The following is a 15,275-nucleotide window of genomic DNA, read 5'->3' as shown; positions in this document are numbered from 1 at the left end:
ACACACACACACACACAGACAGGGTCTCATTTTGGCCTGGATATAGCCCAGGTCAGCATTTAACTCAGCAATCCTCCTCCCTCAGTAAAGGTTATATGAGTTTCCCTCCTTATGCTGGGGATCAAACTCAAGACCATGTGTGTGCTGGACAAGCACTCAACACCTGAGTAACAGTCCCAGACCCTTGAATTTTTAGTAAGTCAAATGAACTCATCAATAGGACGTTCTATTCTGGGATATGCTCTAGAGCAGATCAAGCTGTTGTGAACTGAGTGTGCCAGGGATTACTTTGAATACAAAGGAAATAACATCCTATGAGGAGTATATAAAGAGAAACAGCTGGCTGGCCTGGAGTAATGGGAGGACTTGAATGTGACTGCATATGAATTATTGTAGGCTGCTGTTATGCAGGTTGTAGTCTATACAACCATACAGAGCAATCTGCAGTTTTCAGTTCATTGTCTTCTTAGCCACTGATGGTATGGCACCCCAGAGGTCTGGTTCATTATTCCCATAGACAGCTCTGGTTTTAGTACTTGTTTATAATAAAAGTAACTTTTCCCCGACTTTTTTATGCAGTAAAGGAAAAATTGGAATCTAAACCAAGACAACCCACTATTGACTTGAGTCAAATGGCAGTACCTATTCAGATGACCCAGGAAAAGAGACATTCTCCTGAGAGTCCATCCATTGCTGTGGTAGAGTCAGAACTAGTTGCTGAATACATCACCACGGGTAGGTGTCCTCTTAAAACATAGTAATAAGGTAGTGCTACCTTGGCGGATTTCATGGGGTGCTTATTTGGGGGAGAACATATCTTTATATTTCTAGCTCTTTTCCTATTTTATTCAGAGCAGACTGACATCATCTTTGGGGTTTCCCTAACTTTAATACAATCTCTCTCTCTCTCTCTCTATCTTTCTCTCTCTCTCTCTCTCTCTCTCTCTCTCTCTCTCTCTCTCTCAATCTACCCTCCTTTGCCTCTCTCTCTCCCCCCTTCTCTCCCTCTTTCCCCCCTCCCCTCTCACACACACAAACACACACACACACACACACACAAAGCAGAGTAGATTTTAAGTGTGGTCCAGCAACACAATGTTAATGAGATTTGGGGATGGTACCTGTGGAGAAGTGAAATTCTTTCTCTTACATTCAAGTGAAGCCTGCTTTCTGTTTGGATAGTTTATTAATTTGAGATCTTAAGGAGTTCAGGGGTAGTTATGTGAATAATCCAGGGGTGAGAGAGATGGTGTATAAAGCAAGCCCGTGTCTTGTGTTTTTATAAGCAGTGACTAAAAGATGCTATAAAGTTTCAGGTATTTGATGCTGTAGGAAAAAAGATTTCTTTAGCATTATTTGAGGAGATACTAGGACTGGTGAATTAAAACTTCCCAGAAAGAAAATATGCTGAAGATAGTAGAAAACTATCGACTTCACAGGTGTTAGCAGAAAAGCAAGTGATACAGAGGCCAGTTTGCTGAGGAAATGAATGTTAGTCTCTCCAGTAGCCTAGACTAGCAGACAGTAAGTAGAGGAAAAGACCTGTGATTTCTTCCCTTACTTATCCTTTCAGAACGCACTGATGAGGGGACAGAGGTTGCTTTTCCCCTTCTAGGTAAGTGGTGTGCATCCATCGGTAGTGTAATGAAAGGTTGATGCTGACTAATTGTGGGGGAACCACTTAAATGGATGCGCTCTGCTCTGCTCTGGTAGAGGGAAGGTAAGCTCCACTAGTAAAGGGAAGGAAAGGTTATTTTGAAAATAACAATAAAGCAAACACTTTGATAGAAAAGAAAAAGAATTGTCTACTAAAATCAATGACTATTTTTGGGGCTTATGTGAGCCAGCTAAGGTCACATCTACTTCACGGTTATTCTTTCTGTGACCTCCTTCCATAGATGCCACCTCTTATACACAGCCATATTGAGCATTCATTCGCTTTGACCTTAAAGCTAGCTTCTCTAGGCCCTGCTTTGTTCTGTAGTAGAGGTTAGTTTTCTTATGTTTCACTGAACTTTAGTCTCCTACACCTGGACATTTATTTGGTATGAAGAAATGTATAGGATCTTGAAGGAGAATTATTTTTAGATAGTGTTATTTGATCTTTAATAAGTATAATTGGAGTTTTTTGGTTTGGTTTTGTTTTGTTTTTTTAATGTAAAAAGTCTACTGTTGGGGCAGGTAAGAGTGGGTGCTGCTTTTCTAGAGGTCCTGAGTTTGATTCCTGGTACTCATTGAGTGGTTCACAATTACCTGTAACTTAAACTCCAGGTTATCAAATACCTTTCTTTGGCCTTCATAGGCACTCAGGTATATGTGGGGCACTTGTGCACACACACACATAAAAGTAAATGTTAAGGGCTGGAGAGATGGCTCAGCGGTTAGGAGCACTCTTCCAGAGGTCCTGAGTTCCCAGCACCCACATCGTGGCTCACAACCATCTGTAATAGGATCTGATGCCCTCTTCCATGTGTCTGAAGACAGCTACAATGTACCCATATAAATACAATAAATGAATTTTTTTAAATAAATGTTTAAAAAACTTATTGTAATAATTATAAAAACTAGTATGGGTATCAAAATGGTCTATATCATCTGGTAATTTCATCAGAAATTTATTATTTATCTTTCAGATGTCATTGATTTTTGATGATACTTTTATTTAAAAATTTCATTAATTTACTTGCTTGAGTTTAATGTCATAATTAATTTTCTCCTATTTAGTTCTTTTGTGAATGATTTCATTTCAGTGGATGTTAAAATGTAACTCCTGGCTCTTTATTTTCAGTTTAGCTGAGAATAAATGGAAATTTTATTAACTCATAATTTAAAATGCACATAGTAAAGGCATACTGTGAAATGCAGTGAAGTAGTATTGTATAGAATCAAAGGGTGAGACTGTCTGATCTCATGGCACATGTAGCTATCTATATTTGTAGTTATAACCGCTGAATCTGTGAGTGTAAAGAAAAGAGAGTTGTAATTGCAGCTAGAGCTATAGTTTAGTCTTTAGGCCACCACACAGGTACTTTGACCTGTAGGTGCAGCTCACTCTTGGTTATTCAGCTCTTTCTAAGCATGAACAGTGCTACTTGAAATACGTTAACCTTACAATTATGGGACATTGGAGGCGTTTTCATAATCTCAAAACCCTTAGCTCATTTATACATTTGTTTTTTACCTATTTTTGATACAAGGGTTTCCTTCCCAGAAGCTAACAGCATTTGAGAGTTTTGTAGGTTTGGATGTGGCAAGTGTTTATACTTAAAAGGTGAAATTGGGGCTAGTAAGAGAGGACACAGATTGGCACCTATGTGAATGGATAGTTTGAATGAGTCCTCTGGCAGGAGATGAGGAAATGGGGTTGATTTCTAGAACTTCACTCTTGCTGGTCTATTTGAGCTAAAACCGAGGTGACAGAACAACCTCTTTTTCTGTTGACCCTTTTATTTAAGGACCATTTTCAACCCATTTCTTCATTGGCCTCTTGTAAGGAGAAATATGTTTTTATCATCCCATCTAAACCCAGGCCAACAGAGTGAAGCACTGAGTTTCAGTGCTTTGGTAGGAAACAAGTAGCTTCAGATTCACAGGAGTGGCTGGAGCAGAGTAAGACTCCTTCCTTCTGTAGCATTGTTTTGTCCTTTCCCTGGAACCATGAGGCTTTCTCTAGGAGCAGTTTCTCTCCATGTAAAGGAGCACCACTAATGTTAGACTGCATTGTTTCTCCCACTTTCCTTAATGATGTGTCTGGGGTCTATGGAAATGCATTGTTTCCCTGTGACCTCAAGAGAGCTAAAAGTCAAGGGAGAAAAGCCAACAGTTCACCAAAGGGTGTCACTTTAAAGGTGTCCCTTCTGGATGATAAAAGTTATTACAGTGCCTCTCCACATATTTCTCCCTCATCATTACAGTAGCTCTGTGGCTCTCATTTTGCAGATGAGGAAGCAGTTTCATTAGAGCCTTTCTAATAGAGAGTCCCACAGTTCCTAGATGGGTAGGTTCTGGTCTTCTGTCTCTTAGTGTGTAGTACCACCCTGTGGGATGTAAGCTCATACTTATATCATGCTTAAAATGATCCGGCACTGGTTACAGTTGCTGTGGTGATTTCTGGAGAAACATCACCACCTCCTCTATTTTCAGTCAGCCATCGCTCCCAGCCCCAACAGCCTTCCCAGCCCCAGCGGACCCTGCTCCAGCATGTGGCTCAGTCACAGACTGCAACACAGACTTCGGTGGTAGTGAAATCCATCCCAGCGTCTTCCCCTGGAGCAATCACCCACATCATGCAGCAGGTTGTACCTCTTCTTTTTCTTCTTATATTCAGTAACTACTTTATTCCCCAAATAAGGTTCACTTTTATCTTCTATTTGAAAAAGAAGACATACCTGAATTGTTGAATGTATGTGTAGCTCATCCATCTGTGAGGAATGAATAGAGACTGAATTGGGGGTCTGAATACCAGGAAATAACTACAAAGTGGTATCCTTCTAGAAGCAGCATTTCAGAAGAGTTGGGTTGTCTGGGTGAATCTCATCAGAATTGATCACTGTTTCTATGATACTCTTACTGTTAATACAGATTTACTAATAGAGCAAATAAGGTTTTCAAAATGAAATCTTATTTGACTTGTTTAGTTGTTTGCTGGTGAGTTCATTTTTTTGTCTTTATACTTTGTAATAAATCCTTATTATTTTTATTGTGAGAGCATTATGAACAAGAAGGGAGATAAATATTTTACTCCTTTAATTACATGTGACCAATAAAAGAAGGTTCAGCAGGAAGGAAATCAACTAGTATCAGATAGAAATGCCTGGTATTAAGGCTAATGAAGAAGAAAGCCTCATTGTTAAGTTGATTTGTATAAGACTCCATGCTCTGAGCTGTGAGTACATTCATTTGATTCTGAAGATTAGGTGCATCCCTCTTACTTGCCAGTCATGTAACATGCTCCAGGTGGCAGAGCCATGATTTAAACCCATAGTGACAGTTTGCCACACAGCTGCATCCTAGGTGTCAGATGCAGCCACGACTCTCTTTGGTAGTCCCTAAATTTCGTTCACTCTGCTGCCAGCAGTCAAATCTGACTGTATACAACCTACCTGAAAGACAGTGAAGAGGTGTTAAATCAAAACTGTGTATCAGGGCATTAGGAAACAAGGGCAAATTCCAGTTTTGAAGGTAGAGTAGTGGTGTAGTGTATGACAGGGCAGCGGGAGGTTTAGGAATAGGGTGGATTTTGTTGTGTTCCAAAAGAAAGCTGTCTGTCTAAAGATTTCACTGGGTGACAGAACTTAGTCTGTCCTTTACTGGTAGGTCCTGACATTGATGTTTCTCAAGACAGGCAGAGGTCAGATGGGCTGGCTCTTTAACAGTGTCACTCAGAATGATTTCTCCTCTCAACTCAAGCTATTCCAGCCACCCCCAGGCAGTCAGTCTCCTTTCCCATGACGAGGAATGACTTATCCCCTGGCTCACTCCCTTCCAGGAAACAGGTCTTTGGGAAGCTGTGGCCTGGTGAACCTGAGACTCCTACACCTTGGTGACACAACCTCTCTTCAGGGAGGCCTGTGGTGGGCATTGGGGTGAACACATCTCCAGACAATACATCTGGCTTTGGGGACTGAGGGTGTGCATGTGGCCAGAGTTGTTGGTTCTGCTCTGGATGTCTTACTTCTCAGTTGCTGCCTTCTGTCTTTAGACAGGCAAGCATCTCTCAAGTGCAGGCTATAGAGTGTTCCTGAGCTGGAGAGCCTTTCTGTTCTTTATGAGCTATAAGGTCACCATATTCCTCTAATCTATAGCTTCTGGGTTCCCTACAATAATGAGTGGCCTGGATTTTGAAGTATTTACTGTCTTAGAATTAAAATTATGAGTTTTGATTAAAAGACTGTGAGGCTCTGTGATCTTTTTAGACTCCTCTCAAAATATTGGAATGAATCTCACATATTTTCCAGTTCAAGAAAAATGTAACACTATACGTGTTTTTTCTTATTTCATTCTCACTCTGTGTCTCTCTTACCTAGGCATTAAGCAGTCACACTGCTTTTACCAAACACAGCGAGGAACTTGGAACTGAGGAGGGTGAGGTTGAAGAGATGGACACATTGGATCCTCAGACAGGTCTGTTTTACCGCTCTGCCCTGACACAATCTCAGTCAACTAAACAGCAGAAACTTAGCCAGCCCCAACTGGAACAGACTCAGCTGCAAGTGAAAACTTTGCAGTGCTTCCAGACCAAACAGAAGCAGACCATCCACCTGCAGGCCGACCAGCTCCAGCACAAACTCACACAGATGCCCCAGCTCTCCATCAGGCATCAGAAACTGACTCCTCTCCAGCAGGAACAAGCACAGCCCAAGCCAGATGCACAGCACACACAGCATACCGTGGTGGCCAAAGACAGGCAGCTTCCTACCTTAATGGCACAGCCCCCACAGACTGTAGTACAGGTGCTTGCCGTGAAAACCACACAGCAGCTTCCTAAACTGCAGCAAGCTCCAAACCAACCAAAAATCTACGTGCAACCCCAAACTCCTCAGAGCCAGATGGCGCTCCCCACCTCATCAGAGAAACAGCCTGCAAGCCAGGTAACAGAATTTTGATAGCATGTAAAGTTAATGTCTGTGTTCTTGGATTGGGGGTAGGTGAGGTTTTTTAAGGTTGTCACCACAGCTGTAACATGCCAGCAGTGCTTTCTCTAGGCAAGAGGAACCCAGAAGCCTGATTGCACTGATGTTGGTATCAGGAGAGAGGTGCACTGCTGATATAGGAAAGCACAGCTCTCAGCCCACCTTCTAGGTGGTTTCTAAAGGAATCGCTTTCAGCAGTGGCCAGCAGTGCATGAAAATGACAGTTACATTCTACCATGCTCATGAACTTTTACTTCTGTGGCAGTGATGCTAAGTAAACTGCAGTCTTTTAAGGAACATCAGTGACCATCTCTCTCCTTTTCTAGTATACATCTTTACTCTAGTTGACGATTTTGCTCTCTACACTTATCATCTAGATAACAGAGGACATATATGGGTAATCAAAAGAAATTTTGCTAACAAAAATTTATTATTCTGGATTGATTATATATATGTGTGTATGTATATTGCAATTCATATAGAATATGTTTGTACAGTTGTACCTTGAAACAAAAGATTGAAAAAAAATCCAACTTACTTTAATTTTAAAAGATTATATGAATTCATTTGAGTGGGTTGAAGGTGTCTAGGGATGCTAAGTCTCAAAGGAAAACTAGGCTGCTGTGAACTTTTTTTTTGTTGTTTTTGTTTTTTGTTTTTGTTTTTCCTTTACTGCCTCATAGCTTGGCTGGCTGAACAAAGGTTCTTTCAACCCCTCCTCTTTCCCTAGGTTCCTTAAAAGAAAACAGAACCTTCCCATCCAGCCCTCTTACTAAAACATGGAGCTTCAAAATGTCTTCCTAGTATACCGCACGAATGTTTCTTTTACCATATTTTCTGGAGTGTTTGATTAGTTTTTCCTCAAAGAGATGTAGCTATAATACACACAACCCCAATTTGTTTTCAGGTGGAGCAGCCAATTATAACCCAAGGATCCTCTGTTACAAAGATAACATTTGAGGGGCGCCAGCCTCCCACAGTTACAAAGATAACTGGTGGCAGTTCTGTTCCTAAGCTGACATCACCAGTTACAAGCATATCTCCCATTCAGGCCTCTGAGAAGACAGCAGTGTCAGACATTTTGCAAATGTCTTTGATGGAAGCTCAGATTGATACAAATGTAGAACATATGGTAGTGGATCCCCCAAAGAAGGCTCTAGCCGCCAATGTGCTCACTGGTGAGGCAGGAGCTCTACCCTCCACCCATGTGGTGGTGGCAGGGATGACGAAATGTAGAGAGTCCTGTTCAAGTCCATCTGCTGTTGGCCCTCCCCTAACGACCAGAAAAATGGAAGCAGCAGGAGTGCCTACGACAGGCCAGTTCATGCGTATTCAGAATGTAGGCCAAAAGAAAGCTGAAGAGAGCCCAACAGAAATTATCATCCAGGTAAGAACTGGAAGGAAATGAGACATCTCGGGTAGATGGGAGGCTGTGGGCTTGATCCATTTTGGGATGTCACAGGACTAGTCACTTCAAGGTAGTAACAAAGGACAGCAACTTTAAAAACTATTGTAATATACAAGTATATATTTAGTTTTTGTTGTTAGTGGTCTTTTTGTTTTGAAAATAATCATATAAACTTGGTGGACATGGTCAGACAGCATAGCGTGTGACCATAAGGACCATGCCTGTGTGTGTCAGCTTTGTTTGATGTTAGTACCATGCTTGCAGTTTGTTGACTAGTGAGTTTACTCAAAAGATCAGTGATTTCCTAGGCTGTGCTTTGGACTCCTCAATCTGGCAAACTGGAATATAACTGCTTACCCTTCTGTTTAGCTGGATTTCAGGGACACTTTGTAAACAGTTCTTTTCCTGATCTGGATATGTGGTTCCTGGAACAGTGCCACTTCTGTTGACTGGAATGTCTGCAGAAGCATGTTCTTATGTGTGTTTCTAAACTACTTGTACATTTAAGCTGTCATTAACCGTAAACTGCTTCTTGTGTCAGTTAGTATTTGATCATCTTGTTAAGGTGGTGTCACCCCACAGGTGATATTCGTCGGCAGCCCACCTTCTTGATTTTTAGCTTCTTTGTTCTAAAAGCCACCAGTCATTCTGTGTTACGGATTGAGATTGAAGACTAAAACTGAGTGCAGACCAGCCCTTACAAGTTGTGTTTTATTTCTACCTCTTGATGCAAGGTGTTAAGATTTTTTTTCTTGATAGTAGCAGTTTTATTTTCCCCAAACTGATACATAGTTTGAAAAATATCAGAGCAGCCCATTTTAGTTCATTAAGAATTCCTACTTATAGACTGGTAGATGATTTAGAATTCACATAGAGCCACTGTTGTGTGCTTCAAAGGTCATAGAATAAGCTTTCCATTTGCAGTGATTCCAAGCTATGAGAGAATACAAATGGACTATTGTTAAACCAACTGAGACATAATTAAAGTCAAAGGTGAGGATTAAGGCTAGTTAAAGTGGCCATTGAATTATTCAAGTATTTTGTTTCCATCTATAAAAGTGAATTTAGTGAATTATATAATTCATAACAAAAGGCTTTGTTGTGATTGTTGGTTTTTTACCTGAAGGCTAGGGTGTTTTGGATTTGCCATTCACTCCTTTGGGCTAGACAGCTAATTTCACTCATCTCAGTTTCCTCATCAGTAGTGGGAATAAGAAGTGCCTAATTTATAGACTCTATGTGATGGTTAATAAAATTAAGGATTAATAAAGATAAATGACTGCTTTGATATTTGTCCAACATATGGCAACTGTTACTGATTTTACTAAAATGGATTGTGCTAACTAGAGGTTAGATTGCCATGCACATTTGGAGTGGCTTAGTTGATAATTATCTTTCTAGGATGTATTAGCAGGAATGAAAATGTAGTTCATTCATGTCAAGGATTAGTAGCAGAGGTGTGATATAACTGATATTCCTTCTTAAAAGGTGTCTACAGCCACACATGGTAGTGCATGCTTGTAATCCCCACACTTGGGGGAATCTGAAGTTAAAAGTCATCTCAGCTACATAGTCTGTTCAAGGGCTAGCTTGGGATACATGAGACCCTGTCTCTGCTACCCCTCCCCAAAAAAGGTTATGATGAAAAAAATCTGGTAAGACCATAAGTCTTAGCAAAAGGCCCTAGTATTTACCTAGTAATATTTTTTAGTTGTTTAAATGGCAGACTTTTGACATTTTCTTATATTTGAAAACCTTCACTATTGCTATAAAGGTGATTGTGCTATGACTGGACAAATAGTTTCCTCTTTGAACCACCAAAGAGGCTTAAAATACATTGTATGTCAGCAACCAATCATTTATCTTATAGATGAAGAACAAAAATATAGTACAGTTGAGGCTGGTGTGAAGGTGCATGCTTTTATTCCCAGCAGTGGCAGGTGGATCTCTGAGTTCAAGGCCAGCCTGTTCTACAGATGGAATACCAGACAGCCAAGGCTGTCTCAAAAAACAAAACAAAACAAAACAAAAAGAAAAAAACAAAGGGAAAAAAGCCTACCTTCTGGATTTGGCTTCTTTGTTAGAAGAGGCCTCCGAAGGGAATAGAAAGACAGTTTGAGTTGTGTAGGATTTGAGGTTGGATCCAGCATTGACCCTGACAGCTGTGTGATCTTGAGGACCTCCTGTTTCCTCACATGTTACACAGAAGCGATAGTTTCCACCCAGCATTGTCATGGATGCAGTAGAATGGTGTGTGAGATCTAGCACAGTGCTTGTCATGGAAGTGGTACAGAACATGCCAGCTTTGTGTTGCCTGTGCTTGGGGGGTGGGGAGGGATACCTTCTCCTGTTAGCTTTTCCACTATAAACATTCTCTTGCGCATCTTCTCTTCCAGGCCATTCCCCAGTATGCTATTCCTTGTCACTCCAGCTCCAACGTGGTGGTGGAGCCCAGTGGGCTTCTAGAGTTGAACAACTTCACCAGTCAGCAGCTAGATGACGACGAGACTGCCATGGAGCAGGACGTAGACAGCAGCACGGAGGACGGGACTGAACCCAGCCCCTCTCAGAGCGCTGTAGAGCGGTCCTAGTGTGCAGACGCCGCTGGAGTGCACTTTAGAGCCTGCGTGGTTACCAAATGTCCAGGGAAACTTACAATTTGTTATAGTGAAAAAAAAAAAAAAAGCACTTTGCTCATACTTAGGCTGGGGACCTAGTAACACAGTGTTTCAATGAGATGTTGCTACAGGAGCAGCATTTTAACAAGATTAAAACTCACAGAGGAATGTACTTTAAAAAAAATAGAAAAAGAAAAAAAAAAGCAAAGGAAACGATGCACCCCGTGGAGCGCTGGCACCTTGTTGGTGCTAAGCAGTGAGAAGAGACTTTCCTGTGAGTGGTTCTCTGCTGCTTTCCACTGAGCAAATGCCACCAGAGAATGTTAAAAGGAAAAGAAAGGAGAATAGGAAGAGTTTGTATTTTTGAAATGATGTATCTGAACAGTTTTTTAAAAATCGTGTTTGTTTTTGCAGATCCCTGGAAATGTTGATTTGGCTAACATTTTACATTTGCTCAGTTTTTGATTAGTTTATGAATACCTAGGAAAGTTCTGGCATTAAAGAGTCCTTGCTGGAGGGTAAACATCAGATTGCTGACCGGGAAGTGTTTGGGGTGGCTTGTATATGTGCTCCTTGGTTGTATACTAATTTATTGTGGTGTTCCACACTTCCTATTTATTTAATGTAAATGTTTTCAAGCAGGGCAGATCCCTTCTCCTACATATCCTGGGAAGCTGGATCGCCTGGCCTTCCCACCTCCCCACACCCCACACCCCTTTAAGAAGACGGATTAGAGAAGGCTTGGTCAGGAAGCAGAGGAAAAGACATTTCTAGCCCAAAAGAAATGTTCAGTCCTATTGATGAAAGTGAACTCTTCCCTCATTCGAGCTTTCTCGACACGAAGTTGCACATCCGTGTTGGACACGAAGTTGCACATCCGTGTTGGACACGAAGTTGCACATCCGTGTTGGACACGAAGTTGCACATCCGTGTTGGACACGAAGTTGCACATCCGTGTCGGACTGAGACTTTGGAAACAACTTTCGCTTACTTTGGTTTAAATCCTTTGAAATGTATGAAAATGTTCACTCACAGTTCTAAATGTAATGTTTTTAAGTTTTTACTTTTTTAGGGCACAGTTTGTTTACATGCTGGTGTGGTCTTGTGATTGCTGTCTATCACAAGTAGAATGAAGGGTAAGGGTTGGGAGGGTAAGAATTTTGACAAGCTGTGGCAAAGGAAACTATACTTTCCATTTTTAAAAAGTGTAAATAGAAAAGTTTTTAACGGTTTTATATGAATTTCACTATAAATAAGCATTTTAAGACTGACAAATGTTGAACTGTATATACATTTATCAGCATAACTGCCCAATTTTTGGTGCTGAAGTACTGTAAGTAGAATTTATCAGTGGTGTCCTAATTTTTGCGTCTACCCCTGGGGAAAAGAACTGTGATGCCATAGTTAATCAACTCACACACTGAAAATCTCAGCAGGAGCATCCCTGAGACCTCTTGCTCCTGGTGATTGTCCCCGTTTCTACTAGGTGAAAGTTACTCACCCATAGATGGAGCTCTTGGATAGCATTTTATTGTATAAATGTGTTTCAACCACTTTGTGACTGTTCCTAGCTAAGGAAAAATTTAACTTCTCTTGGGTCATAGACATCTGACTAAACTATGAACTCTCTTACCAAAAAAAAAAAAAAAAAAAATACACATGCCAGTACACATGTTAAGATTTTGCATACAATTTTAGGGACTTAAGAGCTCCTAAGACCATCCATGTATTCCAGGTTAAGCCTTGTGTTATAGTCAATCCATTACTTACAGGTGTAAGTTTTTATTAAATAAAATATCTTTTGGATACACATGGATCAGGAAATAAGAACAAACTTGAATAAGTTATGTTCCATCTCTACTATCAGCACACAATGCCTATGTCTCTGAGAATTTAGCTTCACTGTGCTCCAACAGCTTAAATGACAAATGAGTCTACTTTAGTCTGCATTTAAACAATCATGTGCATATATACACACACACATGAATTATCAAGTAAGATTTTTTTTCTCTTGAGTAGTTCTAATGCAAATTAGAGCATGATTTTATGAGCAAATAATATTCATTCCTCTTTTAGTGCCAGGTAAGGTTCTAGCCACCAAGGATATTACAGTGGGGACATGGAAATCCTACCCAGATGGAGCTTATAGACAGGACTCCTGCTGGTGAAGGAAGGGGGAACAACAATTCAGGGGTTCTTCCTCTCTTTTTAATCAGCACATACTCAGCATATGTAGTTATTTTATCTGTATGTGTGGAGGACAGAGATCAACCCTACGCTTGTTGCATAGAAGCCATCTTCCTAGTTCCTGAGTTTTTTAAATTATATTTTTATGTATTTTATTTTTGTACATATATACATATACAGTGTGTGTGTGTGTGTGTGTGTGTGTGTGTGTGTGTGTGTGTGTGTGTGTTATGTCTATGTACATGTGCAGGCTCTGGGTCATGGGAATTTGACTCAGGGATCCAGCCTGGCAGCAGGTGGCTTTACCCACTGAGACACCTTGCTGGTCCCCACCTTGTGTTTTGCAACAGGGACCTGTAGCTTGCTGACGAGTATACACTTGCTGCCTAGATAGATTTGTTGCCTAGCAAGTCCCAGGAGCTGCCTAAGTCCGCTTCCTCAGTGCTGGGGTTATAAGCACAAGTCATGGTCTGGCTTTTCATGTGAGTGCTGATTTTTGTGTTTGTGTGGCAAATACTGTACTGACTTATCTCCCCAGCCCCAGCACTGGGTTTCTTAGACATTTTGTCTAAGCATGTTCTTTGACCACATTCCCCAGGTTCCCCCAACCCTTATTTTACATGTGTGAGTATTTGGCCTATACATGTCTGGTGCACATACATTCATTGCCCATGGATTCCCTGAGACTGGAGTTACAGACAATGTGAGATACCATGTGAGTGCTGGGAATTGAAACCAGGCCCTGTTAGAACAGCTACCATGGCTTTAGATGACTCTTAACTACTGAGCCATCTCTCCAGTCCCTTTATTAAGTGGATTGACAATGACAGTGAGAACATGTCTGGATCCATCCTTAGACATGCTTTTGCTGAAGTTGATAGCATTATTTCTTGTTTTATGTTTAAGCCCATAAACTAAAAATAATTATAAGCTATCTCTGAAGAATATTTAGAGATAATGATGCACTTCTGCAAAGCCATTAGAATTCTGTTAATCATTGAAGATTTAGTTTTGAGTTGGGAGATGTAGCTCAGTTAGTAGAATGCTTGCCTGGAATGCACAGAGCTCTGAGTTTGATCCTTAGCACCACAGAAAAACTAGACGAAGTGGCAGATGCTTATAATTCCAGTTTTTGGTGGGTAGAGGCAGGAGAATGAAAAGCCACATTCATTCTCTACCACATAATACATTTGACCTCAAATGTATTATCTCAAAAGAGATTTGGTTTAAAGTAAACTAATAAATACCTACTATTGCAGGTGTACCTTATGGTGAATTTTAAAGACTCCTTCTATTTTTTATTTATTGTTTTTGAAATACATGTCATGTTACTATATAGCTTTGACTGACCTGGAAATCACTGTGTAGACAGGCTGGCCTTGAACTCACAGTTTTACTGAGTACCCAGGCCATGTACTTGCACACATAATGTTTGTGGCTCAACGGTTTCTAGGATTTTTCACTTATAGTGCACCCATTACCAAAATCAATTTTAGAACATTTTCATCAGTCAATAAGAGAAAGTACCTCCAGCAGCATCATCAGCACGACTACTTCTCTAGCCCTCGGGCACCGTTCGTCTTTCTGTCCCTATGGACTTCCTGCTTCGGGTGCCTCATTGGAATGGAATCCAGTAGATGGTCTTACGTGATGGCTTTCACTTGGTGTCACATCTCAAGACTCATCCATTTGGAGCCAGTGTTAGTGCATCCTTCCTTCTGGCTGTTCCTACACATGGCTGCATCACCTTAAAAACCAGCGGATGGACACGTGTTGTTTTACTTCTTGGCTATTATGAGCCTATGTTGCTGCAAACTCTTGTGCACAAATTATGCTTAGGTTTCAATTCTCCTGAGTAACTAACTACCTTTGACCTTTTAAGGAACTGCCAAGATTGTTTGCCACAGAGACCAGGTGTTTTGCATTCAGTCTAGCTATGCATGAGGGCTTCTTGCCAACACTTGCAATTGGCTCTTCTAATGTAGCCTCCCTAGTATCTGTAGTGGTACCTCATTGTGGTTATGACACATTTCCCTGATAGCTAGTGATGAGCATTTTTTTTTTTTAAATGAGCATCTTGGTCATTGGTTTGTCTTTGGAGAAGTATCTCTTTGGTCTCATCAGTGGTTTTGTAACTTCAGTTGGGAATGTGTGAAGTGCTAGAAGTATTACTACTAAAGTTATTCTTCACTATCATTAAAATTTGTTTGAGTCGGCTCTAGTTCCTCCTCTCTGTTGCAGCATTGCTTGACTTTATTAAACTCCATAGTCTTAGAATTGAAAGCTTGCACTTTAAATGCATTGCTTTCTACAGGTCCCACAGTAGGCTGCTTGGCTGCAGGGCAGCAAAAACAGAGTAAGTACACAGGAAACAGGGCTGCATTTAGTAAACCCTTGGGTCTTCTGGTTACTGCTTATGTGAACTTGAGC

General features: G+C 40.8%; 1 protein-coding gene across 14 annotated transcripts in view; it reads left to right on the top strand.

Moving 5' to 3' along the window:
* The window catches only part of Emsy (EMSY transcriptional repressor, BRCA2 interacting), a 73,785-nt gene extending 58,724 nt beyond the window's left edge, over positions 1 to 15,061 (top strand). For 8 of the 14 annotated variants that reach the window (XM_031387467.1, XM_031387466.1, XM_031387464.1 and 5 more), the window contains 6 exons: positions 580 to 735; positions 1,574 to 1,615; positions 4,144 to 4,295; positions 6,027 to 6,590; positions 7,540 to 8,019; positions 10,437 to 15,061. In XM_031387467.1, coding sequence (XP_031243327.1) covers positions 580 to 735; positions 1,574 to 1,615; positions 4,144 to 4,295; positions 6,027 to 6,590; positions 7,540 to 8,019; positions 10,437 to 10,631 — 1,589 coding nt within the window. In that variant the 3' untranslated portion in view covers positions 10,632 to 15,061. Of the gene's footprint in view, positions 1 to 579; positions 736 to 1,573; positions 1,616 to 4,143; positions 4,296 to 6,026; positions 6,591 to 7,362; positions 8,020 to 10,436 lie in introns of those variants that run through there. The other 6 variants (XM_031387475.1, XM_031387465.1, XM_031387471.1 and 3 more) reach the window with 4 other exon arrangements.
* Positions 15,062 to 15,275: the final 214 nt, after the last annotated feature.

Source organism: Mastomys coucha, unplaced genomic scaffold, assembly GCF_008632895.1.
Source record: "Mastomys coucha isolate ucsf_1 unplaced genomic scaffold, UCSF_Mcou_1 pScaffold21, whole genome shotgun sequence".
In the NCBI taxonomy this organism is placed as follows: domain Eukaryota; kingdom Metazoa; phylum Chordata; class Mammalia; order Rodentia; family Muridae; genus Mastomys; species Mastomys coucha.
This window is presented reverse-complemented; position numbering and strand designations above follow the sequence as displayed.